Here is a 15,023-nt window from a genome sequence, read left to right as displayed (position 1 = left end):
TATAAGGACAAGCATGCCGGGTGAAATTCCATGACTTACAACAGGCACAACAAAGACGATGTCAGTGTTTCATGTCTGCTGGTAGGAAATCTGTCGGGCCTGAAGCTGGAATGAAATCTTATGATAATATTCTAACGTTCAGTATATTCTCATCATTTTAATACAGGTATGGGCTGATTTTCTAATAACATCTGGGTCATCTGGGAAAATGTAACTTACGTAGAGCAACATTTGCCATTTTTATTTTAATTGAAGATCGATGTTTTGATCATTCAAGACTTGACTGTGCCTAAACGTTTCCTTAATGTGCACAGCCTGCAGCTTACAACAATACTGAGTCTACAGCCACACTGGCAGCTCTGTGAAGAAAACTTGTGAAGAGATGTGTTTGGCAGTATTACATCATGTGTGTGAGAATGGTAGAAGCAGAAAGGTCATAATGTGAGATTTTATGATGGTGTTGTGTAAGGAAAGACGTGGATAATCAGAAAGAGAGATGCAAAGCATTTCCATACAGTTCGATCATCACCACTGCTTTTTTAAATCTTAGTTTAGCATTTGAATATACTAACTAAAGCTAAGGCTCATCCATTTTTGCAGGTATTTTGTCATAAACAAAAGTACTGGATAAGTTGAAATGTTGACCTGATGATTGCAGTAGAAGGAGGATCAGGGCATCACCAAAGTCATTAGGATTTATCCTCTGGGGATCCTGAATGGCTGTCCATTCATGGCAATCCATTGAATGGATTCAGTCTGGACCAAAGTGGTGAATGACAGTCTGACATTGTAATCCCTGGAGCCTAAAAAGCCAGATACTTTGCTGTTTACAAACAGTACACACATCTTCAATGCTTTGAATGTTGCATTGAATATATTTTACGTTTTAATCAGGAAGATGGAAGCAGATCCAGCTGGAATATAAGGAAAATGTAATGTTTCACATTTATTTAACCATAAATACAGTTTAGTTAGCCTCTTCAGGACCGGAGTGTAAAACCAAAGAAAAAACAAAAACCATGTAGAAACAAAATCAGGGCTGTGACTTCTCTGCTGTTTACGAAACAAAAGAGAACAGAAACCGCTCCACAGAATGAAAAGGGACTTTAAATGGCCATGTTTCAATTAGTGAAAAGATTGCATTACCATTCTCCAGGTGAGATGCAATATATCAGCCGTGCAGGTCATTGGATTTCAAGACTCGCGGGCGAAGGGATTTGGTCAATCATGAAACAGCCAATTGATTTTCCTCTCTTTATTTGCAGAACTTGGCAGAAGGCAGAGGGAAATTTCCCTCCCTGGGCACGCTGATTGAATGTAATTTTGTCTTTACGCAGCAAGCACACTTACCACCTGTTTTCTATTTCCTTGGGTTGACATTTGAGGATATGAGATACGTTTATGAAATGCTTGAGTAAAAACAAACAAATAGTATAGAAAACAGGGCTTTGACACGGAGGAGTGTAGTTCCTCTGCTAAATGTTACTGAAGTGTTATGAGAAGATTGTATGCAGAAATAGTTGAAGTCAAAATAGTCTGCAGAAACTTTTCTTTGATGCATTCGACTGTATTTCTGTAATCACTGACATTCAGGCTCAAAGGCATGTTTAGAAACTTAAATAGGGGGCTTTTTTGACTAATGACATTTCACATGTAAAGCCCTGGATTGTCAATAACAAACACATTTAATATGAAATCATACAATAAATAGCTGATTTTTATAAGTCCAAATCACCTACAGCCATGGACAGTTTACAAGACCCAAAGCGGGCTTTGTTATGTCTTTTGTCTCTTTGTAGTTGTTTTGCATCTCTTCATAATCATTTGGTGTTCATTTTCTGTTTCTTTGTAGTTGTTTTGCACAATTTCACGGTCGTTTCCCGTCAATATGTGGTTGCTTTTCCTCTCTGTGGTCATTGAATTAACCTTCCAACATGGAAAAGTAATCTCATTAAGGAGATCTGGTGCTAACAAGCCAGCTAACTATCATTAGCATGTGTTTACATGACTCACATGAGTGTGTTCAGCAGCATGACACCAGCACCACCAGGGGACGAGCCAACACATGGTTTCAATATGCAACCGCTCCACTGTTTTAATCTAGACAACACACACAGGCACAAAGGGTTCTGTTATGTTGTAACGTGATACTCGAGTGACCTCGCATGACGTTTGGTTTTGATTTGAACCATATGCTGCATGTATGCGGCGAACATTTCTGTTGCATGTCTGAAGCAACTAACCAGTGTTATTATGTGTTTTGAGCTAAAGAGACGTTTTCTGTGTACAAATAAGCTCATTAAGGATGTCGACGGGACTGCTTAAAAGAAAACATTCACAGTAACAGAACCCATTCAAAACTATACTTGGTTGTCGATCTTTGGGGGGTGTTGGAGTCTGGAGGCCGATGTTTGAAAATCCTGCTCTGCATTAAAATCCATATGGCTCGCTGCTGCCTATGGAAAGGCACATGTGTGCATAATCTTGCAGTTTTTCACACATGCAGGCAAATTCACATGAAAAACAGCAATGCATGAACCCTGCGTGCATGTCACACACACACACGGTCACAGTGGGACTGAGAGCTATCTGTGGGGCCAGTCATGCTTCACCCATGCAGAGGTGTCTGTTAGCAGTGGGAGTTAACATTGGCCATGGAGGCTTATTCCTCAGCCAGAGGAGGCCATGCCAGGGAATGACTGATAACAGAGCACAGCGACGACCGGCTAGCACAGCAGCAGCGCATGTAGACCCGGGCAGAGATGAAGGAACGATGGGGAATATGTGGGCATACATCATGAAGTGCAGCTTGGGCTCTCCCTCCGAGCCGTTTCCCTAATGACATGTATTTTCATTCCATTAGGTCTGAAAGGGTAAACAGGATTGAAGAAGCAGCTCACTCAGAGGTAAAAAGCAAATCTTTCTTCTAATATAAGCTGCAACATTATTTGTTGCAACGTCGAGCTGCTCAAGAAAGGGCTCATAGATGTAATAAGCATGGAGGGAAATTGATGATTTGTGTGATCATCCGGGAGAGAATCATAACTTTGAGTCATATGCTGTAGTATTTAATTTTGGTGATTGAATTTATTCACTGTAATGTCGTCATCTAATGCCAACATTGCTTTCTGTTTGTGGGGCAAAATGGGAAGGGTCTCGAAATCCATCACATTTCTTGACAGCTGAAGGACCAGAGTATTCTTTGGAGGATGAATCAAGGACTCTGGCTATTTTCAGCAATCCATTTACAACCTATATTAACACGAGGCCTCAAGATCTTATTCAATTTGTGAAATACCTTTATTGTGGGAAATGGGAAATTCACACACACACACACACACACGCACACACACACGCATCCTTCCATTATCTGTAACACCTTATCCTACTCAGCGTCACGGGGGGCTGGAGCCGATCCCAGCTGACACTGGGCGAAGGCAGCGTAGACACTGGACAGGTTGCCACGCTGTCACAGGGCTGCCACATAGAGACAGACAACCAGTCATGCTCACATTCACACTTTGCAATCTAATGTCATCATTAACCTATCATGCATGTCTTTGGACTGTGGGTGGAAGCTGGAGAAGTTATTGGCATTCCAGAGAAATTTCAACTTCACCTGATGATGTTTTCCTTTCTTTTGAAATTAAAGATAAGATAATATAGGTATGTAAAAATATATAATCTATACAAGAACAATTAAAGACCAACTTATTAGGTAAAAAGAAATAATTGCCGGAATAATATTATGTGATTAACGAATGATACTTAGTGTTATCTGTATATGGCAACATCATAAACATATGGTCTAGTATATAATAACACAGTACAAGATATCAACGTAATATAGAATATGGAGACTTTAAAACGCCCACTTGATAGGGCGTTTTCAACCAACTCGTTGAGCTAATGTTTATTCTTAATAAGCTAACCTAACTAACTACATACTATTATCTACCTCTGAAATCAAGGAGCCATTGTTTAAATATCACTATGACTCATGTGGTAAACTTCACAGCTTTAGCAAGAATAACCAGCTCTAAGCAAAAGGTCAGTTATGTGGAAGGTATACTTCCACAATGCATAATGATCATCTGTAAGATGTTTAAATGAAGGTACAGCTGCCTTTGGATTATAATTAGCCCACAGTGAATGATATGGTGCCCTGGGGGACTCTTTTATTCCAGGTCTGATGAAATGGTTGGACAACTGTTCATTATCAGACATCTTCAGACAGAGCCTTTAGATGTTCTTATGAATATATCTTAGTGGTTAAAAGCAGCCAGGACCAAACCTGTGATTCAAACAAGGTCAGCTTGCCTTTTAATACGAGATGATTCAATGATTAAAAGACTCAACGTTGCTCGTCAGAGCTGCAGATCGATGTGCAGGTTTCTGAGAACCATTATATATACGCCTTTGTCCTTGAACTGCATCATGAAGAAGCTGTGTTGTTTCGGGTTGGAGTGCATCTCAACACTGAATAAGAAGCTTCTTGCAGATGCAGTAAACTCAAACGTGATGATGGTCCTGGTGTTTCGGCCATCTCGTTGAATTCTCCGCTCAGCTTGAATTTGATCTCCGCGGTCTTGAATGTGGTTTCGGACTTTATTGAAATGAAGCCAGTATCGTCCATGCTGATCTTCAGATAGCGTTTGGCCATGTTGCCCATTTGCCGGGTGGCGAAGCTCACACCGATTGCCTTCATGTAGTCATTGAAATTCTCGATACCTGGAGTGGCATTCATAGCATTGGTGAGCAGTCCTATAATTAACAAGAAGCTGACCACACATTGCTAACTGCGAGGACACATAGGAATTCTTTACTGGGCCATGAAAATGTAATCCACAAGTAAGCATCCAAACAAATCATACTGTTGAGCATTTTTGCTTTTTAAACCCTGCTTACCGATTGAATTTGAAACTCTGATGATCTAGCAAAACTCTTTTGCAGCACTTTTGAAGGTATTTCTAAAATCCTTCTTTTCAAAAAACTCTTGGAACCATCCGGATAAAATAATAATAATGTTTGCTACATGATCAAACACAGTATTTCTTAATTCAGCTAGCTGGAAATTACATAGATATACTTGTTCTTTTTCTGTAAAAAAAAAAAAAAACGTGCAAAATATCAATAATTGGTATGAAAATATTGGAAAGGAAAGGTACAAAAATTACTGATAACAATGTACAAAATGAGCAAGGAGATTTGTCATTTCCAGCTACCGGCTTTGTTTGGCGATAAAGATACACCTTAACAAGCAAATAAAAAAATAGTTATTGTCATGCAGGAATTCTTTCTCCTCCAGATGGTTAGAAAAGTCCTTGAGAATTTTGGAAATACAATCACAACAGCAGTAACTATGGGGGTTATTGAAATGTCACTGCCTATTTAAGAATTTTGTGTGCTCACCTCTGTGACTCAAATGTAAAGGCTCGGCTAACAAGTAAACATTGTGTGTGTTCGTCCATGCAATCGTGTTTCTGTGCATGCAAAAGAAAGAGAGTTCCCCTCAATAACAGTGGATGCATGTGTTATTTCTGCCGGGTTTCACACATTGAGTGGACAAACAATCTATTCCAATTAAAGCGAGCTGCAGCCCTGGAGACTGCAGAAGGGGCTGTGCTCCACCGGATCACTTCATCCTTTGAAAAACCCCAAGATGGCCGATTCAGGAGCAGCTAGTGAGGGCTGGCTCCAAGTTAGTTCAGAAAGTTCCACAGCAAATAGTGTTATAGCTCAGGGTGGGGGGAGGGAGGGAGGGAGGGGGGAGGTTCCCGAGAGGAGGGCAAGGCCATCAATTCTGGTTGTAGCCCAGGTTTACGGCTCTTACTGCATGTGGGGCGAGGAGGCAAATTAATTATGTGGCTGAGATTAATTAGGTGATGTTAAGGGAAATCTGTGACTGTAAAACTTTAGAGGGCTGTGCAGCTGACTAGACTAATGGGGCGTTCATGAACTCTTAATAGATGCTGCTCTGATGTTGAGTAGTGTGCAAGTAGAGAGACAGCCAGAAACGTAGAGATCCAAACAGAGAGAACAGAAAAGGGATGTGTCCTTATTGAAAATAAAGAATTTGGAGTAGCAAGGTTGATGGATTAAAATCCCACCACAGAAATGCCACCGGGCCGGTTCAATATCCTTTTAAAAACTTAAATCTGTTAAATGTAAGACCTTTATCCCCCTTATTCTTCAAGCTATTTATAATCAATATTTTTATGTTTAATCAATCAATCAAATGTCTATCTACATTCAGACAAAGGTTAGTGACTGGCTGTCAGTTGTGGATGAAATAATCAGGTTTTACTGAAGTAAAATGACCAATACATGTATGTAAAATACTTCATTACTAGTACAGAGCTGCATTCAAAACCATATTTAAAGTGAGGTAAATAACTATTATCAGCAAACAGGTTTTGATACTTGCCCGTGATAAAATGCCCGTGACATTGAACGGAGCCGGGCTGTCCGCTCTGTGAACACCGTATCACATGCTTACCTTGCAATTGTTGCAACTTTTTAGAACTGTAAAATCCTGTGAGTGTTACAAAGCATTGTTCAGCCTTTAAAAGCATGAATCTGTGACTCAGGCTGGATCTCAGAAGGTTTTGCTACAAAATCTTTGTATTTACATTTTGGACTTTTCTCCTATCTTTTCTTTTTGTGAAATACACTCACCGGCCACTGTATTAGGTACAACTTGCTAGTACCGGGTTGGACCCCCTTTTTCCTTCAGAACTGCCTTAATCCTTCGTGGCATAGATTCAACAAGGTACTGGAAACATTCCTCAGAGAGTTTGGTCCATATTGACATGATAGCATCACGCAGTTGCTGCAGATTTGTCGGCTGCACATCCATGATGCGAATCTCCCGTTCCACCACATCCCAAAGGTGCTCTATTGGATTGAGATCTGGTGACTGTGGAGGCCATTTGAGTACAGTGAACTCATCGTCATGTTCAAGAAACCAGTCTGAGATGATTCGCGCTTTATGACATGGCGCGTTATCCTGCTGGAAGTAACCATCAGAAGATGGGTACACTGTGGTCATAAAGGGATGGACATGGTCAGCAACAATACTCAGGTAGGCTGTGGCGTTGACACGATGCTCAATTGGTACTAATGGGCCCAAAGTGTGCCAAGAAAATATCCCCCACACCATTACACCACCACCACCAGCCTGAACCGTTGATACAAGGCTTAGGGAGGATGGACCCATGCTTTCATGTTGTTGACGCCAAATTCTGACCCTCCCATCCGAATGTCGCAGCAGAAATCGAGACTCATCAGACCAGGCAACGTTTTTCCAATCTTCTATTGTCCGATTTTGGTGAGCTTGTGTGAATTGTAGCGTCAGTTTCCTGTTCTAAGCTGACAGGAGTGGCAGCCGGTGTGGTCTTCTGCTGCTGTAGCCCATCCGCCTCAAGGTTCCACGTGTTGTGCGTTCAGAGATGCTCTTCTGCATACCTCGGTTGTAACGAGTGGTTATTTGAGTTACTGTTGCCTTTCTATCAGCTCGGACCAGTCTGGCCATTCTCCTCTTACCTCTGGCATCAACAAGGCATTTGCGCCCACAGAACTGCCGCTCACTGGATATTTTCTCTTTTTCGGACCATTCTCTGTAAACCCTAGAGATGTGCATGAAAATCCCAGTAGATCAGCAGTTTCTGAAATACTCCACCAACAACCATGCCGCGTTCAAAGTCACTTAAATCACCTTTCTTCCCCATTCTGATGCTCGGTTTGAACTGCAGCAGATCGTCTTGACCATGTCTACATGCCTAAATGCATTGAGTTGCTGCCATGTGATTGGCTGATTAGAAATTTGCGTTAACGAGCAGTTGGACAGGTGTACCTAATAAAGTGGCCGGTGAGTGTATATGACAATGTCATGGTTTTGTGCCTGTAAGTTATATATTTAAATGACACCATCTAAGAAAATGTATTCACTTACTTTTCAGCACTAGCGCTAAAGCTTTACATCACACCCAAGTAGGCTGTTTTCTACCTCTTGTTCTGAAATGAGTGACTGTGCAGTGTGGTATGAGGTGAAAACAGGTATATCTGGAAATTGCATCAGTCCTCGTTCGACTCAGAGAAACATGGCGTCAGCGCTGCTTGCTGTATGCTTAATTTAAAGAAAAGAAAACAGCGCGTTCCTCCAGATGTGACTGCTCTAGAGGACTATCTGGAGACCTGACACCTGCAAAGCAACACTAAAAGCAGAACGTGCCAGTCTTGTGTTATCGCTGCACGTGCCAAACGCTGCAAGCGGCTGTCTGATAATCTTACAGCAGAGATCAGCCTCCGCACACTCTCTTTGCTCTGTCTCCTCCTTTCCCCCCCACGCCTGCAGCCTGTCCTGATAGCCATCGATAGTCTTACTCAACACCATCACTATTTAAAACGCATGTTATCTGCAGAGAATACCATTTCTGCTCTCTGAGGGCAAAAGGACTAAGAGAGACAGACTGAGAGAAATATTGCTTTGGTCTGCAGGTTAACATCCCGTCTGCAGAGTCCCAATAAGCCCCCCACATTCAAATATTAAACCCCTACTGAAGGTTTTTTGGGAGCTTAATGTCTTTGAGACCGTGCTGCTGATGTTTTCAAAGTAGCAATAATATTCAAATAAATAATCCCCTTGCCTCTCCAAAAAACAAACAAAGAGGATCGCACCTCAGGGCACAAACAACTTCATCATTTGATTTCTCACGGTTCGGATCGTGCTTGAATCTCAGTTAACCTCGTCGTTAAAGTTACTGCGTAATGGGTAAAAAAAAAAAATAGAACAACTCTGACAATTAAAGCAAGTATTTATGGTTGGAGGATGAGAATGATCAGAAAATAAGTTTCCCAGCAAGGCAACGCTTTGTTTCACATAGAGATAATATTGTGGTGTACACAAGCCGAAGGAGGGTGACCAAACAGGAAACTCAAGACAGTTGCACCGCTGATTTATGTGACAGACGGCATGTTTGAAATAACCTGCAAACAAATGCAAATGCATTCAGAAGACAGTGTGATCAAGTCATCCAGAGATGCAGCCTTTACACTGACACATGCTCATGCCTGGTAACGAAGGAGAAATCATGACATGAGCCTTATTCCTCATTTGTTAGGATCTGAAGACAAACTGCAACAGCAGATGGACACATAATGGATGAATAGAAATAGATAAACCAAGAGGAGGAAGAAAACAAAAAACATCAGACGTGCTAAAAATAAAATACATCTTTATTATGGTATTAATTCTTCACTTTTTGAAAAAAAAAAAAAGATTTACAGTACACCGTAATGATCATCAAATATATGATGTGTGCAGAGCATTTGTACATCTAAGTCTTACATAAAGAATCATTTGAGTAACAAAAAGCAAAAGCGGCTGGTGCCTGAAAGTGACTGAGAAGATCATAGCAGCAAGTAAAGGTCCTTCAGAGCTCTAAATGCAGTTAGACGTTAATACTGTCATATTATATGAGGCAGAACATGAAGGTATGACAATATTAAAATGCCTGGTGCTTATCTTTATGCAACACATTAACTGCCACGGTCCAAAGTCTGAATGTCATTATCAATGTCATTATAAGTCTTCAGTTGAGCTGAACAGTAGTGAGCAGTTCTAACAGTAAACGGAGACGGTAAAATGCATATGACAATGAAAAGAAAAACATGCACTAAAGAGCACGTCATGAACTGCAGCCTGCCCTGATATTTGGCTCGATCAAACTCCTGTAACAAACGTACTGGTACAAAAATAGATTTAGTTTAAATTTACATGAACGTTGTCTCTTCATCTACATTGTTAGTGAGGGGGGGGAAAAAACGGATTATCCCCCAAGCAACTACACGCAAAACTACTAAGACTCCGACGTTCATTTCCAGTTGAATGTTCGGCCCACCAGCTCAAAGAACTTGTTGTTGGGTTCGTGAAAGAACTGGTAGAGTTTCTGCAGGATGGCGGGCGCCACATGAGGGTGAGCCCTGCCTTTTGAATCATGTAAACACCGCTCTCGCCCGTGGTCTCTCAAACAGTAGAATCCTTTTGTTTTGTTGAAGTAAAAATTTGAAGCGTTTATCTGGGGTTCCAGCTTTAAGAATCTCTCTACTTTCTTCATCTCGGGGAAGGGGTCCCTGATTAACTCATCCCCGTCCACCACGTGAATGCTCTCCAGTGGGAAGTACTGCAGCCAGTTCTGCATGTGAACATAGTACAGGCTGCGATTGAGAGCCTTGTATGCCAGGTTGATCTTGCCGTCCTTCACCAGGACGGACTCGATGGGCTGGTAGCGCTTGTGCTTCTGGAGACGGTTGTAAAAGACCTGGGTGTAGTCCGACAGCACCCGCTCTGTGGGGTCTCGGAGGATGAGCAGCAGCTTGATGTCAGGGTTCAACTGATGGATGCGTTTGGGGACTTTGTTGGAGGTGAAGTAGGCCGGAGTCTTCTCTACCGTCAGCTGGTCCGGGAAGGCATAGGGCATCTGGCTGAGGTACCAAGGCAAGCCCTTCTGAAAGTGACTCTCCCAGTCGAAGAAGTGCACCTCGTTCTGAGCCGCCGACACTGCACTGTGCAGGCTGAGCATCTCTATCAGCGCCCGCGTCCCCCCCTTCCTCACACCGATAATTATGATCTGGGGAAACTGTTGGAGGGTCCCGTTCGGGTGGCTGGTGGTCCCATTGTCTGGGGGCAATGAGGTTGGAGGTGGCCCCTCGTCAGCCATGGGCCTGGAGGGGACGGGCGGAGACTGCATTGCAAAAAGCAGCAGCCCGAGGAGAACGGCTGCCATGAGGGAAGTCCTGACCCTGGAGGATTTCAGCCTGGCGAAAGCACCAAAACTGTATCCCACATCGAAAGAGCAGCTGCCTGAGCACAATGGTCCAATTGAAAAGCAAAAAAAAACAACAAAAAGAAAACTGCCTCTTCTCAGCCAGCAGCTGTAACTGCAGGGGAAGAAAACAGCTGTGATTAGAAAATACCTGGTGAACATCTGGCTGAGAGGCAAAACACCTCTGGAAAAGGCTTGCAGACACACAATCCAATCCCAAGTACAGATGTGTCTGATCCTGACAATTCTATGACCGAAAGGGAGAAACATTTGTATGATAAAAATCTTTAGAAGTCATTCAACTTTAAACTCCACCCAGTAATATCCGTAAGGCACATCGGAAACGTTCTTCACTGGAAAAATGTCTTATCAGTTCGGTTTATTAGTCTTTATTGTATGAGCTTAAAACAAACATTTGTCAGTGTTATTTATTTAGCACAATATACCCACTGCATGTATGGCATAAATACAGTGTATTTTGTAGGAAATTAAATGCAGATAAACTGAGTTTGACTGGGTGCAATCCGTCTTTAAAAAACATAAATATTACATAATTTTTTAAAAAGTGAATTAATGCTTGACATACATAACGTAATCAATGCGTTCAAGGCTGAATCTGAGCTCGGAGATATTTACAGGTTACAGAAAAGACGGTGTGGTGAACAGAAACAACAAAGTGCGTCTCCTGTCGTGCGTGTGCCTGTAGTATGTAGTCTTAGTTTGTGCCGCTCTCGCATCGAAGAAAACATCCACGAAGTGCCGCCGATCTCTTACCTTTTTTCTAACTAAAATCCTCTCGACCTGACGAAGATTTCATGTCGTGCAACTCCCCGAGCTCTCCGTGCACGGCACCGATACTTCCCACAGGGCGGGTAAACGATCCCGCTCCGCGGCGCGTCCGTGCTCTCCTCCGACGAAGCGAGGTCACAACTCCGCGGGAGCGCCTCCTCTGTGTGCTCTGGTTCCCGAGCCAGACTGTCCTCGCGGTTCTGGGGCGTCCGCTGTTGAAGCCTACGCCTCCGTTACGTCTGCGGGACCACTCCCCCCCTCCCCTCCTCCCGTGATTCACGCTGTTGTAATGTTATGGTATGTGACAGCCAGGACTGTGCTGGTGCGGGTGCTATGAGGGGCGGAAGTGGAGCAGGTGATCCGGGTGTCATGTAGAAGTGTGACCAAAGGCACAGAAATGTGAAGACTTGTGTGCCACAGTAGAGCAGAACATCTAATCTCGCATGGAGGTCTAAAGAGTGTTTACCAAGAAACCCCCCAAAATATTCAAATCAAGCCGTCTGGACTTGCTCTTTACAGAAATTAGTAGCCCATAGAGAGCCTGCGCCTTCTCAGGATTTGGGTTGAAAAAGGCTTTTCAGTGGAGCCTCCAGGAGTCCTCCCTTCACTCGTTGCTTTCAGAGGAAATCAATGAGAGGGACAGACCAGTTATTCATCCCTGGTATTCTTCTCCTCTTTTGTCCGCAGAACAAGTGCATCTGTGGATCGTCGCCAAGTCCAAAATCTCACCACTTGTTGAGCTGCATTTTTTATTTATATATTTATTGGAGACCTTCAAATCCTTCCAGCAACAGCAGGATCCCAAATATCGCTCCAATCCAGATTGAATACGAATAAACGTTTTGCAATTTCCTCTGAGTCACATTTCAAACTACCGTCAGCATGAGAAAGTTTGAGTGACTTCACAGTGTCGATGAGTAAGTGACACATCACTGATGTCAAACACCTTGTTTCAAATACCAGCCGGTGTGTCACAGCAGTGAGCTGGTTGTCATGTGCGACGCGGGTTGGTGTTCATGATATGTTCAAGTGGATACAAATTTAATTTTTAGGGAGCTGTAATTGGGTTTTCGAATCAAATACCGTCTGCTTCCCATGCTGATATTAAGCTTGTAAGTGTGGAAAGCTTAAGGGCTTCGCAACTGAATATGGATGTCTGTCTGATTTTACCCGTGTTAGCAAAAAAAAATAAAAAATCTGCTGTGCAGGTCATTTAAGTGAAGGCCATTAGACACATTAAAGCAACGCTGTACGTGTACTACAGGAGGTTGGGTGCCACAGCGGAAGGTCGACCCCCTCGTCTTAAATACATCCTTTGCTGTGGAGAGAATGCAAACACCTGGTTTACTTATACGGTGCAAAAAGTATAAATGCTGATACGGCCAAGAGTCCCCCCTCCTCCCCCCCTCATTGATTTTTAGATGCAGTTCAGTAATCCTCTCATTCTGCCCTCGTGTCTCCTGGAGAAATGTGAATTCAGCGGAGTCTCGGAGCCCGGCTCATACAATAAAACCCCGCTTTGAGGATCATCAGAAAGCGCCTGACCACATTAACATGACAATAGTACATATTCACACACCATAAATACTCTCAGTGCCACCTCAGCGACTTCCCTCACCCTCGGCTCTAAACAGGATGAAATAACAACAATAGCTCCTCTGTGCTTTCATGGGTGTCACATCTACTGCGAATTTCATCTTCAAAGTGCTAAAAAAAAACACCTCCTTCTTATTACACTTGTTAACAGGTTTAATGACGTTAAAGAGAAATTAAGTGTTTCACCGAAACAGGCAAATCTTGCAGTGTTGCTACATGATCAGCACGCTTGGGAAGCATTTTCTTTGGCAAAACAGGTTTTTATCTGTGTCTGGCAGGCTTAACAGATGCCAAACGGGTACACAGATTGTTATGAGTAAATAAATGATATGTCTGCTCTGTGTGTGTCGCGGCTCTGATGCCAATCTGTCTTGTGAAAATAGTGTAAAACCTGAAAATGCTTGTGTGTGTTTTATGTACGTTTTACCTGCTCACACGATAAGAGGTTTATGTTTTGCAGGGGATACTCTAAACAGCTGCTATTCTCAAGGATACTCTTATTCATAAGTAACTTTTCCCAATTAAAACAGAACAGATTTCAGCTAGATTTATTGCCGTTTAACGCATAATTATAAAGAAACAGAGCAAGCATAGAGGACTTTGTGCATCACTTATTTCTCTTCAGGAAAGTATCACCGATTACATTTTTTCATGGAGAAGGGATAGAGCTTTGACAGTCCTGCAGGCTCTGTAAATAGTGTAACATTAGGCTGTTTTTCCATTTCATTTTCTTGTTTTCCATCTATTTTCTCATTATTAGTTTTCCATACAACACGTAGCTACATCCTCAGGCTACAAATGGTAATGTTGTTTGGCTTTCTATTCCACAAATTAATATTCTTGAGTCAGAAATTAGAATTTCTTGTAACGCTCGTTTGGTAATTTTTTATTTGATTTTATTCATGAAGTGAAAATATATTCAATGCATTAGACTTACTTGTCATTCTAAACACCTGAGGAGGAACAACAGTTTTTGCTCAACTCAATGGCTATTATTTTCTATCGCCTATTTCCGCAGTTCAATTATAAGCAGTGTGAATCACGGCTGACTGCACACCCACCCGTCTCACACTGCAGCTCCTTCTATAGCTTCAGTTGTTTAATCAAATACTGTACTCTGTTCGAGTGGGTTCACTGTATGGCTCATTACTGCAATTATTTATGGTGGTTATACAAGATGATGGGTAATAATCACATAAATGACAATACCACAAAATGAAGCAGAAGATGCATCACCAGCCGTTCAGGGGGAAACAGAGAATGAACAACAACAAAACATCTGCAGATTAAATGATTCCCTTTGTTGTGGAACAAATAGATTTCTTTTACTTGTGACAGAAACATGGTTACAAAGAGATTCTTTTGTTATACGGCTAAAGTAAGATGAAGCCACTTTCAGTGCCAAGATAATGAAAGTTGAACAGTGCACACTGTCAAACGAATTAGTGAAAAGAAAACATCAGCAAAACTGAAATCTAGTTACACTTCTGACAGATTGATCAAAAAAGGAAATCCAGTTTTAGATGTATTTATTTAAATAACACCAAACTTGTATCTCCATGAAAACTGAGCCAAGTCAGCTGACAAAGAATGTGTTACTGTTGACAGCTAGCAAGTATTTGAGAAAGTTTAGTCAAACAACTTTTTCCAAGGTCAAGTCAAACTTCCATGTTTCAGCCAACATGGAACAGAAGTCTCAAAGAGCGCCAGATGAAATCCCAACAGCTACTGAGCTGATGTATTTAAGTTGGCTGTTGTGTAGCAGGAATATAAAATCATGTTTTAATTATCCCTGGCATTAATATCCATCCA

The 15,023-nt window shown here is 42.1% G+C and overlaps 1 protein-coding gene across 1 annotated transcript; it reads right to left on the bottom strand.

Annotated features, from left to right (window-relative positions):
* Nucleotides 1–9,219: 9,219 nt before the first annotated feature.
* Nucleotides 9,220–11,806, bottom strand: hs3st1 (heparan sulfate (glucosamine) 3-O-sulfotransferase 1). Its single transcript, XM_084010128.1, has 2 exons — nucleotides 11,601–11,806; nucleotides 9,220–10,941 (listed from the first exon to the last, which is right to left on the bottom strand). The coding sequence occupies exon 2, from the start codon at nucleotides 10,785–10,787 to the stop codon at nucleotides 9,876–9,878; it is 912 nt and encodes a 303-aa protein (XP_083866254.1). The 5' UTR covers nucleotides 10,788–10,941; nucleotides 11,601–11,806; the 3' UTR covers nucleotides 9,220–9,875.
* Nucleotides 11,807–15,023: the final 3,217 nt, after the last annotated feature.

This window comes from Eutrigla gurnardus (genome assembly GCF_963514095.1).
Source record: "Eutrigla gurnardus genome assembly, chromosome: 5".
In the NCBI taxonomy this organism is placed as follows: Eukaryota; Metazoa; Chordata; class Actinopteri; order Perciformes; family Triglidae; genus Eutrigla; species Eutrigla gurnardus.
The sequence above is the reverse complement of the archived record's forward strand: the minus strand, read 5'-3'. Positions and strand labels throughout refer to the sequence as shown.